The sequence below is a fragment of the Sus scrofa genome, chromosome 12 (genome assembly GCF_054392235.1).
Source record: "Sus scrofa isolate SSC_HxYL_T2T_F1_AM1 chromosome 12, Sscrofa_HxYL_maternal_Yorkshire_Landrace_v2.0, whole genome shotgun sequence".
In the NCBI taxonomy this organism is placed as follows: domain Eukaryota; kingdom Metazoa; phylum Chordata; class Mammalia; order Artiodactyla; family Suidae; genus Sus; species Sus scrofa.
In genome coordinates, this window is record NC_139394.1 from 40,900,832 (window position 1) to 40,926,950 (window position 26,119).

The 26,119-nt window shown below is 35.6% G+C and overlaps 1 protein-coding gene across 10 annotated transcripts in view; it reads left to right on the forward strand.

Moving 5' to 3' along the window:
- The window catches only part of BRIP1 (BRCA1 interacting helicase 1), a 137,986-nt gene that overhangs the window by 35,306 nt on the left and 76,561 nt on the right, over window positions 1-26,119 (forward strand). For all 10 annotated transcript variants that reach the window (XR_014821286.1, XR_014821287.1, XR_014821284.1 and 7 more), the window contains exons 7-11: window positions 9,713-10,003; window positions 14,542-14,763; window positions 17,315-17,514; window positions 22,547-22,679; window positions 25,892-26,046. Coding sequence is in view for 6 of the 10 variants with exons in the window: in XM_084985031.1 (XP_084841157.1) it covers window positions 9,713-10,003; window positions 14,542-14,763; window positions 17,315-17,514; window positions 22,547-22,679; window positions 25,892-26,046 (1,001 nt within the window). In the remaining 4 variants the exon portion in view is untranslated. The remainder of the gene's footprint in view (window positions 1-9,712; window positions 10,004-14,541; window positions 14,764-17,314; window positions 17,515-22,546; window positions 22,680-25,891; window positions 26,047-26,119) is intronic.

Sequence of the window (26,119 nt, forward strand, 5' to 3'; positions counted from 1 at the left end):
TTTTTGTTTTTCAGGAATAACACAAAGTGCTGTATGCTTACTATTACATCACTCAGGAGGCAAATAATGTCTAGTTATTTCTCCTTAGAATAATATATCAGGATTGTGTTTTTATGTCATTTGATATTCTTCTGCATCATTTTCAATGACTGCATTGCATTCTTTTGAATACCTGTTCTATAATGTCTCATATCTTATGGCTGGATGTTTAGGTCAGAGTCTTTTCCATTCACTATGCTAATTACTTAGTGGCTGTAATTATCAGAGACTTTTCAATTTAGGGAAATTCTCTTTTGTTATTTGTTTGGTAATTTCAATCCCTGATGTAATCAGGCGCAATTTCCTTTTGAAGAAATAGAACCCTACTCAAAGAAAGGTCAAGGAAGAAATACAACTACTTTTATTGGAACTCAGAAGATTTTAGGCAGCTTCTCTCTTCTCTGTGGGACCTCATGTGTGTCTTCTCTGTGTCTTTTTGCAGAGTTATCTCTTTTTGTACATTGCTTTTTTTCTGGATATTTATCTTCTTTCACGTGACCCTACCATGACACCTCAAAATGGAAGGCTTGAAGTCTGAATTGTTCTCGTCTGTGCCTTGTCATTAATCAACTCAGTCTAAATGCTCCAAATACAGATGCCTAGGAAAGGGAATCTTACTGGTCTTACTATGCCTAGGAGTGTGTTTAGACTTGGTCATGTGTTATTAATGTATACACTAGGTCCACCTTTTCAGCAGAGGCTATAGTGTTGAATTGTTTTCAGAATAAAAAGTTGAACACGTCTAAAGAGGCGCCTAACATAAATAACATCTTTATCGTATACACCAAATTCTTTTTTTTTTTTTTTTCCTTTTAGGGCCGCACTCATGAACATGGAGGTTCCCAGGCTGGGGGTCCAATTGGAGCTACAGCTGCTGGCCTATACCACAGCCCCAGCAATGTGGTATCGGAGCCACACGTGTGAACTGCACCACAGCTCACAGCAATGCCAGATCCTTAACCCACTGAATGAGGCCAAGGATCGAACCTGCAACCTCTTGGTTCCTAGTTGGATTGTTTCTATTACACCACAATGGGAACTCCTAAATTCTTACATATGTAAGATCCTACGCCAGAGCCACAGCAACTCAGGATACGAACCGCATCTGCGACCTACACCGCAGCTGAGAGCAACACTGTTACACAGCAACCTTAACCAGATCCTTAACCCGCTGAGCAAGGCCAGGGATCAAACCCGCAACCTCATGGTTCCTAGTTGGATTCATTAACCACTGAGCCACGATGGGAACTCCAACAATTTTTAGCTAACATACTTCTCTTAGGAAGAGCTTTCACTGTTTCCCCCTTTTCCTTTCTTTGATTCTTTTTCTTTCTTTTCTGTTTTGTTGTTGTAAACATCGCAGGTATTTCTCATGACGTTAGAGGGACTAATCACAACATTTTGAGACTCATTGCTATTGTCACATCTCTATAAACTGCCATTATACCAGGAGAATTTTTGCTTTCTAGCAAGCGTGTCATCTTTATGATATGTTTGCTCTTAAACTGAGACGTCTTATAGAATGTGATTGTTCTAGTATAAATTTAGATTAAAAAATCATACCACTCTAGGTATAGATCTAATCTAGAATCTTGATTAATTCTACTGTAATATACACTTTTCAGAAACTGGGGCAACTGTGTTAAAGAATTGCCATTTACACTAGGCAAGAAAGTAAACAGTAAGTGGAGAGTAGGGTAACAAACACTTATGGTATCAAAAAACAGCCGTGAAAAGGATCTGTCTTAATGTGCTAGCCCACTGCAGTTTAACATATTGCTTACAACCTTCACAATAGAATTTGAGTGACTTCAGTTACACATTCCAGGAGACTGGCAGTCTGTTACAATCAGAGTCTGAACTTCAGAGCAGGCTAATTTACAGCGATGGGATGAAGAAAGTTGTGGATTTGTATTACACACTCTCACCTGACACTGTATCTGATCCCTTGCCTGCTGATTGACATCTTGAATGAGCTCTTTGAAGCAAGTTCCAGCTTAATTAAAACGTTTGCTTGGTTAGCAGTGATCTGTGAAAGCCTGTGATAAATATTGAATCAGGTTCACCTGCTGGTTGCTGCGAGTGGATAAACAGCTGCTTTGTGCAGTTTAATCATGAAACTGTGGCAGTAGAGTACTACTGTTTGAATTTTTAAAAAAGAATAGCTGAAAAGGTATAGTTATGTCACTTTTGCTATCTTACTAGAGTGTGTGCTTCTGTGAGATTTTGCACAACAAGTATTCAGTACCTGTTTAGAGGGGTTGGACAACAGCAAAGGGTTGATAAAGAACAACAGCAAACCCTCTTTTTTAGGCCTCAAAGATTGTAGTATTACTCAATAGTCTTTGACTTTTTACCTCTAGATCTTTATGTGTATGATGTTTTGAAATTTAAAAAGGGCAGTATTTAGCTTTTTTGTCAAATTATGGTAGATTAAAATGACCCCGATAAAGCTGTTTTAGGGTTTAAGGTTATGAATTCCAGCTTCTCACAAATTTATCCTGCACTTTGTAGCAACTTGAAGAAACTTTGATTTTACTTTTTCATCTGTCAAATGGAGTTAGAAATAAGCATCAGTGAACTAAGTGTTTTTAAATTATATTAATATTATGTAATCAACAAACATTAAAAGAGAAATGAGGAGTTCCCATGTGTGGCGCAGTGGTTAACAAATCCGCCTAGGAACCATGAGGTTGCGGGTTCAATCCCTGGCTTTGCTCAGTGGGTTAAGGATCCGGCGTTGCCGTGAGCTGTGGTGTAGGTTGCAGACGCAGCTCAGATTCCGCATTGCTGTGGCTCTGGTGTAGGCCAGTGGCTAAAGCTCCGATTAGACCCCTAGCCTGGGAACCTCCATATGCCATGGGAGCAGCCCTAGAAAAGGCAAAAAGACAAAAATAAAAATAAAATAAAAGACAGAAGTGAAAATTTTGAAAAAAAAAAAAAAGAAATGAAATTATAAGCAGTAGAGGACCCTTTCTCAAATAATCTTCTTTGGACTATCAACTTGTTTATTCCTTTGCAGAAGTAATGCAACTGGCCAAGTTGGTTGTAAAAGAAAATGTTATTTCTACTTTATTTCCATTGTAAAGTCAGACATAAATTCTGGAATAAAACCCTCACCCAAATAAGTCATAATCTTCTTTGAGCACGTGATTAAAGTTATGGATTCACTTTCTAAAAATACATACAACATTGTAGTTTCTGGGTGATCTCAAACCCTCTCCATGGACCCTACATTAAGAACCTATTGCTTAATAATGTAGATTGAAAAATTTGGGTCAGGAGGGATTAAGATGAAAGTTATTCTGCTAGGTATTAAGCTGCTGAGGAGAAACCAGTGTATTTTCTATTTTAGGTTTCTTTGGAAGTACTTTTTAGCATTTTTCAGGTATATTGTCTATTACAGTCCTTAGCTCCAAAAATTATCTATTATAGTGGGGATTCTGATTTTCTTTTCTCACTCTCTCTCTCTCTTTTTTTTTTTTTTTTTTTTTTAGGGCCACACCCACGGCATATGGAGGTTCTTAGGCTAGGGGTGGAATTGAAGCCTAGTTGCTGGCCTACAACACAGCCACAGCAACACAGGATCTGAGCTGCGTCTGCAATCTATACCACAGCTCAGGGCAACGCCAGATCCTCAACCCGCTGAGCAAAGCTGAGGATGGAACCTGCATCCTTGAAAGCGTCCTTTCCACTAAACCATGGCGGGCACTCCTGATTCCTAACTTTCTGTCTGAAGTTTTTATTGTTTTATTCCTATCATCAAGTTGAAAGTTTATAGGGAGAATAGAATTTTATTTGTCATACTCAGTCTGCTCAATACTTTTTAAAAAATATTTACCTATGTTGATAAATGGAACTCTGTTCATATTTTTGATTATATATGGTATTCCCTTGGTTGACAGAACTCCGCAATTTATTTATCCGTAATTTTGCTGACGCATTTAGCTTATTTTCCTCACTATTAAAACAGTGCTGCAAAGAATATTCTTATTGTATGTCTTAATGTGCAAGAGTTTCTCTAGCATGTATGCCTAGCTGTGTCATGTTGGGTCAAAGGGTCTATATATCCTGATTTCACTAAATCAGCAATTGTTCTCCAAAGCGGATGTGCCCCTTTATTCTTGGATCAGCAGTATATGAAAGAGTTGCTTTATATCCTCTCTAACACCCAGTCTGTTGGATGTGAAATAGAATCTAATCATGGTTTTAATTTTCATTTTCCTAATTAGTAATGACACTGAGCATTAGGTTGCACATCTTTTCACATGTTTATTGGCTTTTTTGCTTTTCTCTCCTGTGATTTTCTTGTTCTTGGGTTCTTGTTCTCCTATTGGGTTTGTCTTTTTAAAATTAATTTGTTGTTAGGGAGTTCCCATCGTGGCTCAGCTGAAACGAATTTGACTAGCATCCATGAGGACGCAGGTTCAATCCCTGACCTCGCTCAGCAGGTTAAGGATCCAGCATTGCTGGGAGCTGTGGTGTAGGTTACAGATGCGGCTCAGATCCTAAGTTGCTGTGGCTGTGGTGTAGGCTGGCAGCTACAGCCTACAGCTGGCAGCTACAGCTCCGATTTAACCCCTAGCCTGAAAACCTCTATATGTCTTGGGTGGAGCCCTAAAAAGACAAATAAATAAATTAATAAATTAATTAATTTGTTGTATTTCTTTATATGTTATGAATACTGATCTTCAATTGGTTATATGCAGTGGAAATGTCTTCTGTAGTCTTTGCCTCCTTTTACCTCCTCCCCCTTCTTTAAAGGGAGTGTCTTTTTTTTTTTTTTTTTTTTTTTTTTTAACTGCCTCTTTAACTGTCCCACAGCACATGGAGATCCTGAGCCAGGGGTCAGACCCAAGCTGCAGTTACAACCTATGCCACAGCTTTGGCAGTGCAGGATCCTTAACCTACTCTGCCAGGCCAAGTGACAAACGTGTGTCCCAGTGCTGCAGAGGCACCACCAATCCCATTGTACCACAGCAGGAACTCAAAGAGAGTGTCTTTTGGAAGAGAAATTTACCTTTCTTTTTTTTTTTTTTGCCATGCCCAGGAAGTTTCAGGGTTAGGAATTGAACCTACACCACAGCAGTGACAACAATGGATCCTTAACCCGCTGAGCCACCAGGGAACTCTGAAATTTTACATTTTAATGAGATTATGTCTTCAGTCTTTTGTGCTTTTTGTGTATTGTTTGAGAAATCCTTCCCTATATAGGGACCATAAAGATATTTTTCTATGTAGGGACAGAGACTCTATGGCCCACAAAACCTAGAGTGCTAACTCTGGTTCTTTACAGAAAAAAATTGGTGACACTTTGTAGAACATTTAAAAAGTGAAGGCTTCTTTGTCAGTGGGATGAAGTAACCCTTGTCATTGTCTTCTTGACTTGATATATCAGGAATGCTAATGTTTCTTGAATGAATGAATGAATGAATGAGATAGCACATGTAAAGTGCTTAGCACAGGGACAGCCTTAATAAGTGGTAGTTATGAATAATTATTGTTATATGTTTGTCATTCACAACTACCATTAGCATAAAAAGATGATTTTTCTTTTTGTTCTTGAAATATAACAAATTGTCCTGTACTTTTAAAAACTAACTTTTTTATTTTGAGGTAATTTTTTGATATGTGAGGAACTTTAAATTGGGGCATCAATACAGCCCCTATCAGAAATATAAAATGTGGTACAGGGGTACAGTATTTGGTTTAGGGACATTAGTTACATTCCATCAATTTAAGAAAATTTAAGTTACAGTTAAATGCAAAACTCCATGCTCAATGAATGAGCTATATAAAGTAATGCAAGACATAGTTTCTGTCCTCAAGGAATTTGCAGTGTGGTTGAAAGACAAGGTGTGCACATATGGAAAAAGTATGTTACTATTTCATGGTCTTAGTTTTCCCTTTATTTCATACAAATAAGCTTCTTTATGGTCTCTTTTCCTCTCTACATCTTTATGTACTAATTTTTCATATTAAATATATCCTTTTATGTTTGCTTTCAGAATTCATAGACTCCTTTTAAATGCTCCTCCGAATTTGAATTCACAAAATATCTTCTTGCAATGTAATTTTTTCTAACTACTTTATTGTTTTCCATTTTTAAGCATATTTAGTTGTTTTCGGGTAAGATTGAAAAAAGCTATGAAACTTTAGAGGTTGATGTAGTATCTTAATTTCATAAATTTCTGAGTATAGCTTTGCAAAAGGAATAGTGTGGCAAGGATTCAGAAATTGTCCTTTCAAGATCAAATATTCTTTCTTCATCTTTTAAAACAATATAGTATATGTCTCTATATAGTATGACAAGAGAGGGAATAGACAAAAATTGTTAGACACAAAGAAATTTTTCCAAAATCCTTGGTTGCTGACCTTTTAAGAAAAGTTTTGGGTATTGTAGATTTGAAATGTATTTTTAAACAATTGACTCATTTAGGTGGAAATAATATAGCTGTCACATCCACATGTATTTCTTGTATTTCTCTTTAAATGAGAATAGATTTTTTTTTAACTGTTATTTGGGGTGTTTTCTTGCCTTTTGTTGAAATAAAAGAACTTTAGATAGTTTCAGCTTTAGGAAAAGGAGCCATCTCTTAAAGGGGTTTGGTTCTGCCATACAGTCTGTAGCTACTTACAGGTCTTAGAGATTACAAGTTTTAGGAGCCCATGTATTTTTATCTTTCTTGATGTTCACATATTTGGATTAGAGAGAATAGTTTTTCATTGATTCTCCAGTTTCCTAATACAATCTCTGCAAATTTAAAGAGCAGAAACAAAAGGAAAGCATCCCTATGAAAGATAAACCTGATCATTTGTTAGCAGGAGAAATACTTAATGAAAGGTATAGAGATATTTGCTTTTGTTCATCTATTATTTCTTTTCAGAGAGAGGCCAGAAAGTGTTAGCACTTTCTTGGATTGGACTTCCATAGTTGGAAGACAATTATGACTTCCTATAATTGCTGTTTTCAGGATTCTGTCTCTGGTTTTCTTACAGAATTGAAAGTTGCTGATTTTGATACAAATAATTCTCTTTTGTTATAAAATAAATGTCTTTTTGAAGCCTCTCTTCTATTGCCACATTCAGTTTTTTCCCATCTTCAAATATGATTATATCAAATCCTTTAAATGGAAACTTCATTAAAAGATCTTTTCTGAAGAAATAATTCCACTTTAATATCACAAATAAGAATCAACTTTCTTAATTTCCATCTTCTATTCTACTTGTCCAACCACCACTGAAAAACCATCTTCCTGAGGAGTCACCCTTGAATTCATAGATGGTATAACTACTTCAGAATACTTTAAGACTTAACAAACAAAAAACATTTTAAATATAAAATTAGCCATGGTTTATAGTTTTCTCAATTATGGAGTGAAAAACTAAGGTACCTAAATAAAGCTGCTCTAGTGGGAAAGAGTTTTTGAAACAAGTTCTTGATCTTTGGTTTTTGCTTAGTACGGTGACTAACCAGCATAATGTTTTAAGATAAGCAGATCCTTTTTTTAAAGTTATTAGTGTAAATACCCCTTGTAAAAATTAAAACATTTGAGTACAAAGCAGCAAGTTTTAAGACTGTTTGATAGCATCTCATTTATTTGGAAGAAAATATGGAAGATATATTTGTATGTAGGAAGGTCTGCAACTTATTTATGGTGGTGGTTGACTTACTCTCTACTTCCTGTAGCTTTTGACTTTTTTGTTAAGGAAACTATTGGAATTAAAATAAAAGGAGTAGGTGATAAAGCTTTATAGGGAATTCATGTTGAAAAGTGTTGTATTGAAAAGTGGATTTTCTGGGCCTTGAGAAAAGACCATTTTATTGGATTACTTTAATCTTGTATATAATATATCCATATAGTATATAACAGTTCATTGGACTATAGCATTTTAGTATTCAGAATGAATTTAACTGTATCATAGGGAAAAGATATAATTGAAAAGATTACAGATATGAAAAAAGTAAACTAATTCTGCTACCTAGAGTTACCTTAATTCTTTTACTGACTTAATTAATTAATATGATCAGTTCAAAGGCCAAAAAGGAATTCAGTCAGAAATGTCATGATATAATTTGCATTCCATTTTCTATGTGACCATAAATTGTTAGATATTGCAACCAGTGTAACATAAACCACATGTCAGCTGTTTCCTGCCTAGCTGTTGACAAGAGCTCCATTCATAACTCTTCTTTTTATCCTTTCAGTGAATAAGTAATTATTCAATATAGAAGGCAGGATATTTGGAACTGGCTATTTAATGTGGCAGCACTCTGTAATGAAATCTGCTGTTACTAGCAACCTGAGATGGGAATGTAACAATTCCAGCATGGCTGTAACTTTATCTGCTTTGACGGACTGTTTATTTGGCACATCAGTGAACCTTTTATCCCAGTGAGTGACAGCTCCAGAAGGGTCACATTTACATCCATTCTATCATGTATTGTAATATTTAATGGCGGACAAGGTTGAGCGAGACTGGGAGTAATTTGAACTTGCTTTTCCACCGAGTCGAGGCTAAAAGACAGCTTGATCCCCAGTATTGTGGTGTAACATGCTATGACTTAGCATTTGTTTATGAAGGCTAAGCTTACTGATTATAATTTTTTAAAAAATCTTCAGTCAAAGGGTATGTTTGTTCCGCTAAACAAAACCCCTCTAGTACAGATTCTCTTAAGCTACTAGGCTATTTAACTTTTTTCCTCATCAGTGACCATTCTTATAAACTAACCATTTCACGGTATTTCTCTTAAAGGAGGCTGCATTCTCTCTCATTTGTGTAAGTAGTTGAGGTTGAGAAGGGAATAGTTATTAAGAACCCATGGATTCTAATATATAGCATTTTTTTTTTATTTTTGAGAGTTTGGAGACAGGAGAGAACTAGGTAAATATTAGACTACTTCTGATGTTCCCTACGGTATATTTAAGAAGACATTTAGTGTAACTTTTAATTATGGAACTGAATTAAGAGTAGAATCGTCCAGGAAAGGCTATTCTGAATGATAATTTTACTGGTGTATTTACATTCCATGACAGGTAATTGTCTTTCAGATATACTTGTTCCACACAAGCAACCTGCCTTTATTATTAAATATTAATAATTTGCATTCATTTTCATACCTTTGCTAGAGTATAGTTTTCTCTTCTTGTTTTTTAATGATGCTTTAGATTCAACTTGATATCTGTTCTTTTCGTAAGCTATATTTAAAATGCTTATTAAAATATTGATATACTATAGGATGTTTGAAGGGACTGTGCTATGAACCAAGCTAGTACTATCAACTCTAAATGGTAATATTTTAAGTTCACGTGAAGCCTAAGCAAAAATGAAAATTGTCCTCCATTTTGTCTTATTTTTATAATTTGCGAAAGAGGAGAATTAAAATATACTTAAAACAGTTGAAATTTGAGAGTTGGAGTGGTTATGTTAGAAAACAGTGCAAATATGGAAACATAGTTTATAACTCTTAAGAGTGAAAGAGAATCAGTTTGAAATTGAATTTGTCGTGTTTTCTTTAATAGCAAGTTTTAGGTGATTTAACATCTTGAAATTCCTCTCCTCGTCAGTTGTGATTCACTGCTTCATAGGAGAGGTTTGATTCCAGGAGAGGTTTGATAGCAATTTTTATGGCAGTCCAGATACTAGTTATCTTTTCTTTCCTTTGTTACAGCCCCCTGGTCACTGTTCTAGGTGCTGTTGTTCCACTAAACAAGGGAAGAGTCAAGATTCTTCAGATACCACTAAGAAGGATCATGGAGGGAAATCCAAGATACCCAAAATATATTTTGGGACACGCACACACAAGCAGATTGCTCAGATTACTAGAGAGCTCCGGAGAACAGCATACTCAGGGGTCCCAATGACTATTCTCTCCAGCAGGGATCATACTTGTGTCCACCCTGAAGTAGTAGGCAACTTCAACAGAAAAGAAAATTGCATGGAATTACTGGATGGAAGAAATGTGAGTAAAGTTGATTTATTTCAAAGAAAAAAAATTAGGCTGAAAAAATTACAATGACTGATTTTTTAATATGTTCATTTTTATATTATATGTACATTTATAATGATAATCAAATAACTTATGAAAATCAAATTGATTGCTAGTGTTGATAATTACGAAAAATTTTTAACCATAAGAAATCTTTATTCAATTTTAAAATTATGGGTTTTGACCCGAAAGCTTGGCAATATTTAATTCCTTGAAAATTAATTTCCATTTTAGTCAAATGCCTTCTTTCTTTCTTTTAAATCTACCAAAAATAGTCAAACATGAATGTCACTTGAGAAGATAAAGACCTCTAAGTGATTTAGTCTAACTCGATCTAATTAATATATTTTACATATTGGAAAACTTTAAAATAAGGTGGTTTACAATGGCCCTCTCTCTGAGGAAATTAAAAACAATTTATTGAGAACTATAATGACTATACTGTCTCATAGTTCTGATTCTCTTTCAAAATTATATTATTCACTAAAGATAAGTTGTTGATGGTTTTGAAGTTTTCCAGGGACGTGTAGAACATGATGAATTTTGGCTAGTGGAAATAGAGACCTCTTTCTTGCTAAAGATATCTTTTTTTATAATATTTTGGCAGTATTAGTTCGGTAGTCTATACACTGGTTTGATAACTAGTTTACTCTAAAATTAAAGTTATAAATCTGGGAATTATACCCAGAAGTTATTGGTGAATCATAAATTGATAGTATATGACGTGACCAGTGACGTTTTAATGTTTTTTGAAAGTTGTTCTGTCTTTCACTAGCATTTTGTCAAACATGGTTCTACACAAAAGGCTAAGAACTGTAGCCCCTAGAGTTTCATTTAATTGATGTATCACGTCCTACCATATAATGTGAATAGATTGTTTTGTATTATGCTTTTCTTTCTTAGAGCTTTCTTTTATTAGATGGGAATTTATTCAGGCTTTATTTGGAGTTACTCAAAAGATTCTTCAATAGATAGTCAAACCTGAGAATATGAAGTGTAAGTACTAAGGGGCCTCAGTGGAAAAACTTAAGTGATTTGTTCAGAGCCAGGAAGAGAGTACAGAATTCCTGCATCAAAACCATTGTTGAAATTCTGTGATCAAATTTGTTTCTGTGTAAGTTTTCTTTAACTAACTGGGAGGAACTGTGAAATCTCATTACTCTGTATATTTAAGAAAGTTCTCCTCAAAGAGAGATGAAAATATTAAAAATCCAAGTGCTAAAAAAATAGTAAAATAGAGAAAAGACTGTTCATGATCAAACCCCATAAATTTTATACTTAAGTAGACTCCTTTCCATAAGTGCCTAACTGATCTACTAAATTCCTCAAATGCTTGAAATTTGCTTTTTGGCTGAAATGGCCTGTGCCAAAAAAGACCTAATGGCATTGTCATTATCTTTTTTACTCCTTGTTATTGAAAAAATTATTATATAATTTACTATGTATTTGTTATCCTGTTGGTAAAAACAATTACAAAATTTAAGATTGGGTATTGAAAGCAAGCATCTTATTTTATGTAATCCTCTAGAATCCTGCAGTGCTGGTTGTGTTTTTTGATTGACCTTTAGTCTCCTAAGTTTGAATCATGTAAACATAAAAATCCAATAGACGTGAATATTCAGAATTTTTCTTTGGCCTTTCGTTTCTATTTTAAAGCGATCCACTCCTTTTATTTTTTAATATGAGCAATATAAAAATTGAAGATATCTGCTGAGGTTGTTTGTCTTGACCTAATTCTGCCTCAGAACGCCTAGATCCATGAACATTCTTTTTCTTGTTCCAAAGCCCTCAGGGTAATTTGGTATTGTAATGAGGGCCAATTACAAAGTCACTAAAGGTGTCTGTGTTTACAGAGGCTGAATTGCCAAAGAGAAATGATAAATAGATAACTGACAGTTTGAGTGAAAAAGAGTTTAGAGTGTGATAACGCTTCAATTGACAGGCTCCCCTCAGGGTTATATTACGTTGCTAAAGTGGATGAGCTTTTCTGGTTTTGCTATCAGCCTGCACAGCAGTGTCATTCTAGGTGCCCTTAAAGTGTAAACTTTCTGATTTTTTGGCTTGATCCAAAGGCACATGTGTTTTTGTTCACTGTTTCTTTTATGCTCCTATGCTGGAAAAGCAATGCATTTATCTGCTAAAAGTTAAATTTTGTTTCAATTAAGAAAAAATAAGCTTAACTAGGCCTAGAAATAATTCTAAGGAGTTATTTTAGGTATGGAGGAATGTCTGTTTTTTGTTAAGGTGGGTTATAATAGTCCATAATAATAAACTTTGAAAGCACCTTAATGATCATTTTATACAAATAAAAGCTTTCAGAATAGTATGGAAGTTACTTGGAATGAAGAAATGTTGACTGTCATCTTATTAAACTCAGCCTGTGTCCAACTCAGTATGAAAGATACTTGGCACATCTCCACCTGCCTCTTGACCCCCCAATCATCGTATTTTAGAGCTAGAGGAAACCTTAGAAATGGTCAGAGGAATTTTAAAAGACTTCTAAATTCATCTACTCTTTTGATGCCTAAGTCACATGAGAAAAATGTGCCCTGAAGTTTGCCTGGTGTCGAACAACTAGTTAGAAAGAAAGGAAGCAAGTTTTCTACCATTGCTATTTTCACTGCACTAGAAAGAACCAGAAAAATAGGGCATCATGGTGTGGGGAAGCTCACACCACATGAAGGATAAAAAAGATTGGTAGAGATTACAAAAAGTAAGTGCAAATAATAGAAAAATGAAGCAAGTAAAGAATGTTAGGTGAGCCTTTTCTTCCTAATTTTTATTTTTAGTACCTTGGGGGACCAGTAAGCAGTTTCCATTAACATGGCTGTGTATAAAGTTTAAAGAGAAAAAACAGCAGTCTTCAGCTGATCATGTTTTGTCCCTGGAGTTGCAGACATTCTTTTTGTTTTTAAGTGAATTAATTTTTTTTTTTTTTTTTTTTTTTTGCTGATATTCTTTTAGAGGACATGACCTTTTTGTGTTTTACTCCATTTCTAAGCAATTTCTAGATACTTTTATGTATGTAATGATGGATGAATGTCTTAAAAACATAGATTTGCATTTTAGATAGTTCATAGATAAAAATACATACATAGGAGTTCCCTGGTGACCTAGGATCCAGTGTTGTCACCCCTGTGGCTCAGGTTACTGCTGTGGCGCAAGTTCGATCCCTGGCCTGGGAACTAATGTATGCTGTGGGTGTGGCCAAAAAAAAAAAAAGCATGTATACATATATGCACACCTTTTTTAACATAGATATGTACACATTACCACTTCACTGGTTAAGGATAGCAAACGGGAAAAGATGATAATTGAAAAAGAAAAGTAACATCATACCCATGGTTAGAGTCTCAAAATTATACAAAAGCATTAAATGAAAAGAGATCTGTCTTTCTAGCTCTTTGTGTCCCCTTCACCCTTTAAGGGAGCTATGGTAAAGTTCTGTGTGTATTCTTCTAAAACATCTAAAATATGTATTTCCTATAATATATGTGAATATATTCTTTTAAAAGCTTAAGTACATCAGCACATAAACAAATCTAACTCATTTTTTAAGGGCTATGTCTTTTGTATGAATTTGTCACAGTTTATTTAACATATCCCCTGTTAGTAAACATTTGGTTTATTTCTGATGGGGGGGCTATTAAATAATGCAGTATATATATATATATATATATATATATATATATATACATACATATATATATATATAAAATTACATTAATGGTGAAAATTGTATTTTGTAGTTACTGACAAATTTCCTGTGTCTATCTAATAGAAATAGAAGTTTATACTTCTACTAATTTTACAGACCTTTTAATAGGATATGAAACACCTTTGCTAGGACTGGATTTTATCAGACATCTTATTTTTTGATTGGCATACGTTTGTTACATTCTTTGCATGGTGGGATTTTAGATAATTTGGGTTTTTTTTTTTTTTGTACTCTTGTATTTTCCAAATATTTTCTAGTGAACACTCATTATTTTTTCATCTAGGACATCCCTCCTTCCCTCCCTCCTACACCTCCTTCTTCTTTTCTTCCTTCTTTTGTTCACTTGCTTATATTTGATTAAATAATTCTGTCTCAAGGGTCAACTTGCCAAGGCCCAAAAGGGTCCGCAGAGAAAAATCTCTCCCAGTCCTGTCCCCGAGTCACTGGGCTCTCATCTTTGAAAGCAACTGTTGACACCATTGCTCTTGTGTATCCTTCCAGAAATGTGTTTGCTTAATATCACTTTAATCAGAACAAAGCCACAGCAAACGTTTAAAAGAAAAAAGTTTCTCATGTTAATTTGGGGTATATAGAGCTATACTGATATGGAACTCTACCTGAGTTAACTAATACAGTTCTTTAAAATGGTTATGTTATAGATGTGGTATACTCTGTCTCTGTTAAATCTTGGTCTCGTGGCTTCAATGATGTTTCTAAAATTCTGAGTTAAACATGTTTTGTTTCTTCTGTTCCAGTATTGGTTCATATTTCCTCTGTGCATATTTGTTTTTAGGGAAAATCCTGCTATCTTTATCATGGTATTCATAAAATTAGTGATCAACGCACATTACAGACTCTCCACGGAATGTGCAAGGCCTGGGATATAGAAGAACTCGTCACCTTGGGGAAAAAAATAAAGGCATGTCCATATTACACAGCACGAGAACTAATGCAAGATGCTGACATAATATTTTGTCCCTACAACTATCTTCTAGATGTACAAATAAGGGAAAGTGTGAGTATATATGTAGAACTTTTTAACAAGAACTTTTTTCCTACTTATGGGGATATAAATGGTGAATCGAAAAGCCACATGTTTTAATGTCTTTTACTTTATTCTTTGCTGTCTATTTCGTTTATGTAAATGTATATAAATAGATTAGAGCGCTAAAAATATATTCCAGGGGGTATTAAAAAGAGAATTTTAGACATTGTCATTTAATCTCCAATGGTCTTTCAAGGATCTAGTACTGAAGTGGAATTTTTTTTTTTTTTTTCGTCTTTTTGCCATTTCATGGGCCGCACCCGTGGCATATGGAGGTTCCCAGGCTAGGGGTCGAATCAGAGCTGTAGCCGCCGGCCTACGCCACAGCCACAGCAACGCAGGATCCAAGCCGTGTCTGTGACCTACACCACAGCTCACGGCAATGCCAGATCCTTAACTCACTGAGCAAGACCAGGGATTGAACCTGCAACCTCATGGTTCCTAGTCGGATTCATTTCCGCTGTGCCACGGGAACTCCTTGAATAATTTACATTAGGAGGATATGCATACTATGTAAATTATGCTTTGTGAGCTTTGAATAAGTGAACTTTATTTTTGTTTTGTTTGTCTTTTTAGGGCTGCACCTGCCGCATATGGAGATTCTCAGGCTATGGGATGAATCAGAGTCCTAGCTGCTGTCCTACACCACAGCAATGTGGAATCTGAGCTGCATCTGCGGCCTACACCACAGCTCATGGCAATGCCAGATCCTTAACCCGAGTAAGTGAACTTTGAATACAGCATTTGTGGGGTTTGTTTGTTTGGTTTTTTTTTTTTTTTTGTCTCTTTGCCTTTTCTGGGGCCGCACCTGCGGCATATGAAGGTTCCCAGGCTAGGGGTCGAATCGGAGCTGTAGCCGCCAGCCTACGCCAGAGCCACAGCAACGCAGGATCCGAGCCACATCTGAAACCTACACCACAGCTCACAGCAATGCCAGATCCTTAACCCACTAAGCAAGGCCAGGGATCGAACCCGCAACCTCATGGTTTCTAGTCGGATTTGTTAACCACTGAGCCACAACGGGAACTCCAGCATTTGTGTTTATTTGCCTGGTTTTTAGAGACACTCTAGTTCTTATAAGACAAAAAGAGAATAACTTGACATATTCAATTGTTATTCCTCTCTTTAGATCTGACTGTACAGCTTGCATTAGCTTTCTGTTTCCATACGTTCAAAATGAATAGAAATTATGTTTAATACCCCCACTATCCTTTCTTATTTGGTTACCTTTCAGCTAGATCCCTTTCCTTTGAGCAACTGTATAATGTCAATATCAGGTCAGTTTTCCTAATGTTACTTTTATAACATCTTTCCACTGCTTAATACATTTCTTATATATCTCTTTGCTCATGGGATAAAGTCTGTATTTCTTAAGATTACTCCCAAGATGATCAGTAGGCTGACCTGACTCTACCTTTTCAGCCTTCTCTGCTACAGACTCTCAGACTGAACCCTTTGAAAAATTACCTCAATGTCCGCTGTGGATACCTTTTTCTCTCCTGTGTCTCTGCTTTTAATGACACCTGTATTGAATTACCCTACTCTCTCTTTGTTTATCCAATCCAAATCCTACTCATCTTTTATCCCTAGTATATTTCCTATTCTTCATGGTTCTTTTTCAGCCATCTACAACCCTCTGTATATTATTATTTTCCTCAGAAGAACTCAGTGGCAGTTGCTTTGTGACATTTTGTGTTAGGAGTCTTTCAATCTCAGTTGACACAAACCCAGCTTCAGTAGAGCTTAAGAAAAAAATACTTGGCTCTTTATTGTGATGGCTTTATAATCAGGCAAGTTCTTCCCAGTGGGAACAAAGATAACCATAAGCAGCTATCTTTTTTCCAGCTAGGTAATATGGAAAAAAGAATGTGATTTCATGTTAGACATCCATAATTACTCAGATCAGCCTAGCTTGCATCTTATGCCCATTCTGGAACCATTCCCTGTGACCCCAAAGGGGTGGAATATGTTATTTAATTGACAAGCCTGGGTTCTAAGTCTACCCATGTTATGAGAAGAATGATGTCCCTTGATTAACAAATTAACACACCTGCCAACAGCACATGGGCGTTGTAGAAGAGCAATTCTCGAAATGAAGGGTTGTGGGAAAGACTGAAATGAAACAGATACAAGCTATATTAGTGTGTTTTTGAGAGTCTTTTGAATCTTATGTTGTTATTTTAAAGGGCTTTTTATTCTGCTTTTTACATTATGTTGGAGATCTCTTCAGAGTGGGATTTTTATACCCCCTCGTATGGCCAGCTGAACCTTGGTCTTTGTTCCCTTAACACATTATTTTGGTTGACAGGTTTGCAAAGCATTTTGAAAGTGAAAAATGGAAAACTCTGTAATGAGCTGATATTTGGTTGGTCTAAGTGCTTTAAAAGTTTTAAGACCAAGAATCAATTGTTCATACAGTTAGACTTGAGATATTGACCTATAGTGGGAATGAAATATCTTATCTATTGCTGTTAAATTCATTTTGCTGAATGTTTTACAGGAAAACTCTTTTATCTTATAGATGGAAATCAATCTGAAAGAACAGGTTGTCATTTTAGATGAAGCTCACAACATTGAGGATTGTGCTCGGGAATCAGCAAGTTATAGTGTAACAGAAGTTCAGCTTCGGTTTGCTCGGGATGAACTAGATAGTATGGTCATCAATAATATCAGGAAGAAAGACCATGAACCCATACGAGCTGTGTGCTACAGCCTTATTAAGTAAGAACATTTGTTCTTCTGTGTCATTTGTGCTGCTTTTTTTTAATTAAAAACATGTTTTATTATGCCAGAATAGTTTATAATTAGTAAACTTTGACTGGGTTACTTGGGAAATGGATTGTACCTTACCAGTTAAACTTAAAGATAGGCTAGTCCAAACTTGTATCTTGTTTAAATGAATATAATGAACAATTGACTTTTTAAAATTGATAATTATGAATATTTTTCTTTTTTTTGGCCATACTGTGGTGTTCCGGAGTTCCTGGGCCAGGCATTGAACTTGCAGCACAGCAACAACATGAGCTGCAGCAGTGACAATGCTGGATCCTTAACCTGCTGAGCCACCAGGGAATGCCATGATAATTGTGAATCTTATTCCTAGTTTAACAGGATAATTTAATAGTCCCTTAGGATGTGTGTGGGATCATCAACTGTGAACATCAACTAAACATGGTTTTAATTAACACATTTTAAAAATTCTGGATCATGGCTTTCACATATTGCTTTATCCTACATTTTGCATATGATTCTGGTTTGATGAGTTTCATTTAACCGAAGATTTCAATGCTGTAAAATAATTTTAATAATTAATATTCATAATTTTTATTACAATTTACATGAAATATTTTCCATTTCATTAGACATTATATTGTAGATCTAAAATCTTTTTCCTGAGATAAAACCTCCCCTGACCTTATATCCATTCCATTTATTGCAGCATTTTTCTGTTCCCTTCACAGTATATTTTTTTAAAAATTTGAGTGTTATGTACCCATATGTTTCAACATGAGGTTTTTTTCCTGCCTTTTTTTTTTTTTAATTTTAGGGCCGCACTTGCGGCATATGGAAATTCCCAGGCTAGGGGTTGAATCGTGGCTGCAGCTGCCGACCTGCACCACAGCCACAGCAACACAGGATCCAAGCTGCGTCTGTGACCTACACCACAGTTCACAGCAACAGTGGATTCCTAACCAACTGAGTAGGGCGGGGGATTAACCTGAGTCCTCTTTTTTTTTTTTTTTTTTTTTTGCTTTTGAACTTGAGATTTTTTTTTAAAATTTTTTCATTGTAGTCAATTTACAATGTTCTGTCAATTGCTGCTGTACAGCAGAGTGGCCCAGTTATCTATATATATCCATTATTTTTATCACATTATTCTCTATCATGTTCCATCACAAGTGATTGGAACATGATAGAGAATCTTATTCCTAGTTTATACATATATAGTTCCCATTGCTTATCCACTTCAGATGCAATAGTTTACATCTGCTAACACAAACTCCCAGTCCATTCCACTTCCTCCCTCTCCCCTTGGCAACCACAATTCTGTTCTCCATGTCCATGAGTTTTTATCTGTTCTATAGATAGGTTCATTTGTGCCATATATTAGATTCCATATCACGACCTAGAAGGCTTTCTCAGTTTTTTTAAATTTTATTAAAATACAGTTGGTATTAGAATGGAAAGCTTTATCAGGTTTAAAAAAAAGTAGTTGCCTAGTATTCCATTGTATGGATGTGCAGTAATTTAACCAGGCTCTGATTAGTTGATATTGAGGTTGTTTATAATCTTTTGGATTACATTGCTGTAATGTGTAACTTTGAATATGTACCATTTCATATGACTAAGAGCATATCTATAGGAACATTTTTAGAAGTGGGGTTCTTGGGTCAAAGCATAGATCTACATGTTTTAATCGTTATTTCTAAAATTTACATAATAAGTGGGTGAGCGGAAAGACTAATTTATACTCCTATCAGAGTGGCTGTAAGTTGTTTTTTTCTAACCTGGTGAGTGAAAAGTGGTATCTCAGTGTGCTTTTCATTTACATTTCTCTTACGATGATGAAATTAAGCATCTTTAGGGGCAATTTATATTTCCTTTTCTTCCAACTCTATATTGACATCTCTGTCCTTTTCTTGTTCTTGTTATGGTTCTTTTGGGTACGGATTTGTAGATGTTCTTGGTAAATAAGCCTTTGCTCGTGATTAGAGTTGCAAACACCTTTTGCTCCATTTTGCCATAGCTTGTGTCTTTCCTTGAGGTATTTTTGCCATGTAGAAGTTTGTCATTTCTGTTTCACAGTACAATTTGTCAAAAGTTGTCTATAGGTGCTGATTATATTTCCTCACTTCCTGTTCTTTCCTAATCCATCCCAATAGTATTGCTGTCTGCATAATTCTACTGAAACTCTTTTTATCAGAATGATGCATAGATTGCCAAATGCAGAGGTTATTTTTCTGTTATCTACTTAGCCTCTCAGCAGTGTTGGGATGTTGACTGTCACCTCTATAAAAATTTTTTGTCTTCTATAAAATAGTAGAAAATATGCATATTGGTCTCCGTCCCCAGTTGCTGGCACAGAGTTCCTAAAACCTTTGTAATTTCCTAAATGATAAGTGCACTAAGAGCATCTTTTGTTCTACTATTTAGTTTTTTACTCCAGTTCTTGACAGAGCTTCCTTTTATTTATTATTATTATTATTATTATTTTTTTTTGTCTTTTTAGGGCCGCACCCATGGCATATGGAGGTTCCCAGGCTAGGTGTCCAGTCGGAACTGTAGCTGTGGCCTATGCTGGATCCTTAACCCACTGAGCAAGGCCAGGGGTTGAACCCATGTCCTCATGGTTGCTTGTGGGGGGTTGTTTACTGCTGAGCCACGAAGGGAACTCTCTGATGGAGCTTCCAAATCCCCTGGGGTTTCCTGGGTGGTAGGACTTTTTTTTTAATGAGGTGATACCTAGTGGGCTTCTGGAGGGTCTGGTCACTAGAAACACTACACCAAGTTTAGAAGCTTCAGAACTTTAGAACTTTCAGAAGCTTTAAGAACTTTCAGCCTCCCCTCACCTCGGGGAAGAAGAAAGGGGCTGAATATTGAGTTAATGTTCAATCATGTCTTTGTAATGAAGTCTTCCTAAAAATACCAAAAGGACAGGATTCAGAGAGCTTCCGTGTAGGTGTATACTTGGAGGGTGGTGCACGTCACCTTTGCAAAGACAGAAACTTCCATGCTCGAGACTCTTCTAGACGTCACCCTATATATCTCTCTCTCTAGCTCTTTATATCCTTTATTATATGAAAAACTGGTAAAAATGTGTCTCCTTGAGTTCTGTGAGCTGTGCTAGTAAAAGATCAAACCTGAGGAGGGGGTCGTGGGAAGCTCTGATTAGTAGCTGCTTGGTCAGAAGCCCAGATGACGATCGGGACTTTGACAGCTGGCGTCTGAGGTTAGGAGTGGGAAGGACAATCTTCTGAGACTGGGTGCTTAATTTGTGGGGTCTGTGCTGTATAACTCCAGTTCGTGTTAGAATTGAATTGAATTAATTATGGGACACCCATCTGGTGTCTTAGAGAACTGCTTGGTGTGGGAAAAAAAACCCACATGCATGTAGAGATCAGAGGCATTAGAAGTGAAGTGGGGAGAGGAGGGCAGACACGCAGGGGCGTTTTTCCCTAGGTGGCTTCTGTGACTTCTTCCGGTTTTCCTCCGTCTAGTCCATGCTTTCTCAGTTTCTTTTGATGGTTCTTATTTTGTTTCATGTCCAAATATTGAAGTGCCTCAGGGCTTGGTCTTGAGACCTAATTTCTTTTCTAGTTGTACACTTTCCTTCATACCATAACCCTTATAGCAGTGCTGGTGAGGCCTGATGCTGTGTCTATCTCAACCTCTCCCTAGAATGCTATTTTCACATATATACCCATCTACACTTTATGTGTCTCTTTGGATCTACAATTTCAACTTTTCAAAGCAAAATGCCTTTCGCTCCTTTACCTACCTCCCCCACCTGCCCTATCTTCCTTATCTAAGCTCTTAGTACCAACCAGTTCCTCAAATAAAAAATCTTAAGTGTTTTCCATCCTTGATTACTGCCTCATCTCATTCATTTCATCCAAAGTTCTATAAATGCCTCCCATGCAGTATATCCCCAACCCATCAATCTCATTCTGTCATCCCAGAATCATCTCTCAACTAGAACATTGTAACAGCCTCCGCATGTGTCTTTCCTTTCTTTCCTGCTATTCTTCTATAATCCATTCCAGTTTAGAAACTGGAATCATCTTTGAAACACTTAAAATAGATTTCCTCTCTCTCATTTAAAATCCTCCATTAAAAATCTTCCCACTGCACTCTGAATAGGATCCAGACTTCTTATCCTGTCTCAAGCGATCTGATTCCTGCTTATCGCTCCTCGCATTGCTCATGCCCTTATTCCTTTTTGTCCATTGTGTTGCAACTACATTGGCTTTCCTTCGGGGCTTTAAATAAGCAAAATGTATTGAATCATCTAAGAATCTTTGCACCAGGTCTTCCTTCTGCTTTTTCTGATCCTCCCATGACCGAACACTTTTTGTATTGACTTGTTAGAATAAATGTCACCTGAGGGAGAGCTCCCTTGACATTTAAAGTAGCAATTAGATTACATTAACCCAATTTATTTTCATTATATCACCAGCATTATCTGATATATTCTTGTTCACATATTTGTTTCTAAGTTTATTTTTGTCTCCCTTTAGTAGAATCTAATTTCTATGAGAATAAGGTCCTTGCCTATTTCATTCACTGCTATATTTCCACTACCCAGTATAGTTTCTGGCATAATACAGACCTTGAAGCACTCATTGAATATGTAGGGGTGTGTGTGTGTAATTAATACCTTTATATGTTTTCTAATAATTCTCTTTTTTGTGTTAATATATAATACCATTATTTCTTTATTAGGCTTTTATGTGCTTTTGGGATAAGCTCCTAAGGCTTGACTGTCAGTTGGAGAAACAGTCAAGTAAAGCAGTGTGAATCCACAAACACAGTTGGGAAGTCACATGCATGTTTCTCTTTTCTGTATAGATACTTACTTTTTAGCTGTATATTTACTTTGCAATACAAAACATGCATGCTACTTAAAAGATGTTTTAACCCACAATTATGTGCTAGGAACTTCAAGAAATACAGATCGGAGTATCCCATTTCTTTTTGTTCTGTTGAAGTTAAGGGTGATACTGGTTGATGGAATTGTTTTATTTTATTCCAGTTGGTTAGAAGTAAACTCTGAACATCTTATGGAAAGGGATTACGAATCATCCTGTAAAATATGGAGTGGAAGTGAGATGCTCTCAAATTTACACAAAATGGGTATCACCACTGCTACTTTTCCCATTTTGCAGGTAAGAATTTTTTTTTTCTACCCGTGAAATTCATTTAGTGAATTAGAAATGATTTAATAGTGAATCATTAATCCAGAGTTTTTAAAAAAGGTAACAATTTAATTGTTTTAAAATTTTATTTTGTAAGTTTGATCATCTTTAAATGATAGCATAAATTTTGGATGAAAAAGTAGCATTGTTAGTTTGAAGAAAATAATGCTTAAAGGAATTAGTTGCTTTGTTTAAAGCTAAAAGAAATCAATATTGGGAGTTCCCAGGTGGACTAGTGTGAGGACTTGTGCTTTCCCACTGTGGCCAGGGTTCAGTCCCTGGCCTATGAACTGAGATCCTACATCAAGCCTCTGCATGCTGCGGCCAAAAAAAAAGAGTATTTTTAGGTTGTAAATGAATTTTGTCAATTATAAAAGTTAAAAATTTAGAAAACAAAAAGATCAGAAATTCATGTATCATTCTCCTTAACTTAGAGGTTATAGTGCTGTGTATATAGCGATCATGGTGGGCTACGACATTGTGATCAAACTTTTGTGAATATGTACTTTTGTACATTTTTCTGGATAGAGACTTACATACTGTTCTCTAGAGTGTTTTTGCAGATGAGAATGTTTTTCTTTTCTCTTTTTGTTCTCATTTATTTATTCAGATTAATTGACTTTACTTAAAGCCGTTGTTTTAGGTTTATAGAAAAATTGAATGGAAAGAATTCTCGTTAAATGCCCCCTCCCCCGCCGCAGATACTGCAGATTCTCCTATTATTGACATCTTGCCATAATAGTACATTTATTACAGTTGAACCAATATTATTACATTATGTTTAACTAAGGCCATCCTTTATGTTAGGGTTCACTTTTTGCATTGTACAGTTCTACGAGTTTTGATGAAAACAGTCATGTATCGACCTTTATGTCATACAGACTACTTTCATTGCCTTAAAAATCTTCTGTGTTGCATTTATTCATCCCTTCAACACACCTTATTTCCTCTGATGAACCTCTGGCAACCACTGATTTATTTTGTTTTCTGACCTCTGCCTTTTTTTCAGAATGTCACATAGGTGTAATGACATAGCATGTGGTCTTTTCAGACTGTCTTCTTTCACTTAGCAATATGTACAGTTAAGATTCCTCCATGCTTTTTGTGGCTTGATAGCCCATTTCTTTTATGTACCATAGTTTGTCTGTCCATTTTCCCTGCTGAAGGACATATTGGTAGTTTCCAAATTTGGGCAATTGTGAATAAAGCTGCTATAAACATTTGTGTGCGTGTTTTTGTATGGATATACTTTCTTCTCATTTGGGTAAATAACTTAGGGGGAACACAATTATTGGATGATATAGTAAGACTATGTTTAGTTTTGCAAGAAACTACTAAACTATCTTCCAGAGTGGCTGTACCATTTTACATTCCAGCCAGTAGTGCTTGAGAATTCTTGTTGTTCCACACCCTTGCCAGCATTTGGTGTTGTTACTGTTTTGATTGTTACTTATTCTGATAGGTATGTCTTAGCATCTCGTTGTTGTTTTAATATACATTTCCCTGATGACATATGATGTGGAGCACCTTTTCACATGCTTATTTTCCCAAAGTATTTTATTTGGCAAGCTATCTCTTCACATATTTTGCCTACTTTTTAATTGGGTTGCTTGCTTATTGTTGAGTTCTAAGAGTTCTTGGTGAATTTCGTGTACAGGACCTTTACGCATGCAAGGTATGTGTATGCAGATACATTCTCACAGTCTGTGACTTGTTTTTTTAATTTACTAATGGAGTCTTTCACAGAGCGTAAGTTTTTAGTTTGAATAATGTTCACATTTCTTTAATGGTTCCTGCTTTTGGTGTTGCATCTAAAAACTCATCACCAAATCCAGTTATCCAGATTTCCTCCTATCTTTTCTTCTAGAAGTTTTATAGTTTTGCATTTTGCATTTAGATCTGTGGTCCATTTTGAGTTAATTTTTGTGATAGGTATAAGGTTTGTCTCTAGATTCATTTCTTTACATGTAGATGTCCAGTTAATCTTTCACCATTTGTTGAATAGACTATCCTTTCTCCATTGGATTATCTTTACTCCTTTGTTAAAAATCAGTTGATTGTATTTGACTGTATTTGTGTAAGTCCCTTTCTGTGTTCTCTATACTTTTCCATTGATGTGTTTGTCTGTTCCTTAATCAGTACCACACTGTCTTGATTATTGTATCTTTATAGTAAGTCTTGAAGTCGGGAAGTGTCAGTCCTCTGACTTTGTTCTTCAGCATTGTGTTGGCTATTGTGGGTCTTTTGTCTTCCTGTAGAAACTTTGGAATCAGCTTGTCAGTATCGCACCTTGTTAAAGAGAAAACTCTGAATACTAAAGCAATAAGAGATACTGTGAAAAATCTTATATTTGACAATAAAATATGTGCTCAGTGAAAATAAAATGGAGAAACAGTTAAGACATAAATTTCGATATCCAGTTACGCTGTGAAATAACACATGGGAAAACATACTTTCCTGTTTTCTCATTATGTTTACTCTTCCATCTGTATTAAAACTTATGAGCCACATAAAAACTGCCACAGCCACAGCAACATCGGATCCAAATGGCGTCTGCAACCTACACCACAGCTCATGGCAATGCCAGATCCTTAACCCACTGAGCAAGGCCAGGGATCGAACCCGCAACCTCATGGTTCCTCGTCAGATTCGTTTCCCCTGCGCCACGACGGGAACTCCTCTCTCTCTCTTTTTTTATGTCAGTAACTTTTATTTATTTTTTTTTAAAGATTTTTATTTTTTCTATTATGGTTGATTTAAGCGTTCTTGCTTTGAGTTGTTCTTTTAATTTGCTTGTCATGTTGTCATATTATTCTCAGCATCTGAGAACTCAGTAGAAATAATTCAACCATGTAAGTGGTCTATCAAATCTTTTAAGCTTCTTAAAAACTATTTGGTATATTTTTATTTAGTTCTTTGCTTTTGAAGGGCACTGAATAAAATCCTAATTGTCCAAAAAAGTAATAAACTTATTAAATGAGTAACATTTATTATTTAAATGTCTTTGAATAGAATTTGGGAATATATGGGAATTCAAAACATATTATTAGTACTTATGTATTAATAATGTTCAACTAAAATTTCAATGTATATTTCATTTGGATTTTATTGTAGTTTTAAGAATTTTGTTTTTCCCCTCTTTCCCTCCCCCTCAGTATACTTAATAGGGTAATTTCTTATAGGGACATTTATTTGCTATCCTTCAAAAAGAAGAAAAAGTCTCATCAATTCATGGTAAAGAAGAGGCAGTAGAAATACCTATTATTAGTGCTTCAACTCGAGTAATGCTCAAAGGACTTTTTATGGTACTTGACTATCTTTTTAGGCAAAATAGCAGGTAAGTGAAGATATCTGCTCTGTATTTTTCCTCTTAAAGTATTAGTCTTATTGGGTGCCAGCATGTACTTAAT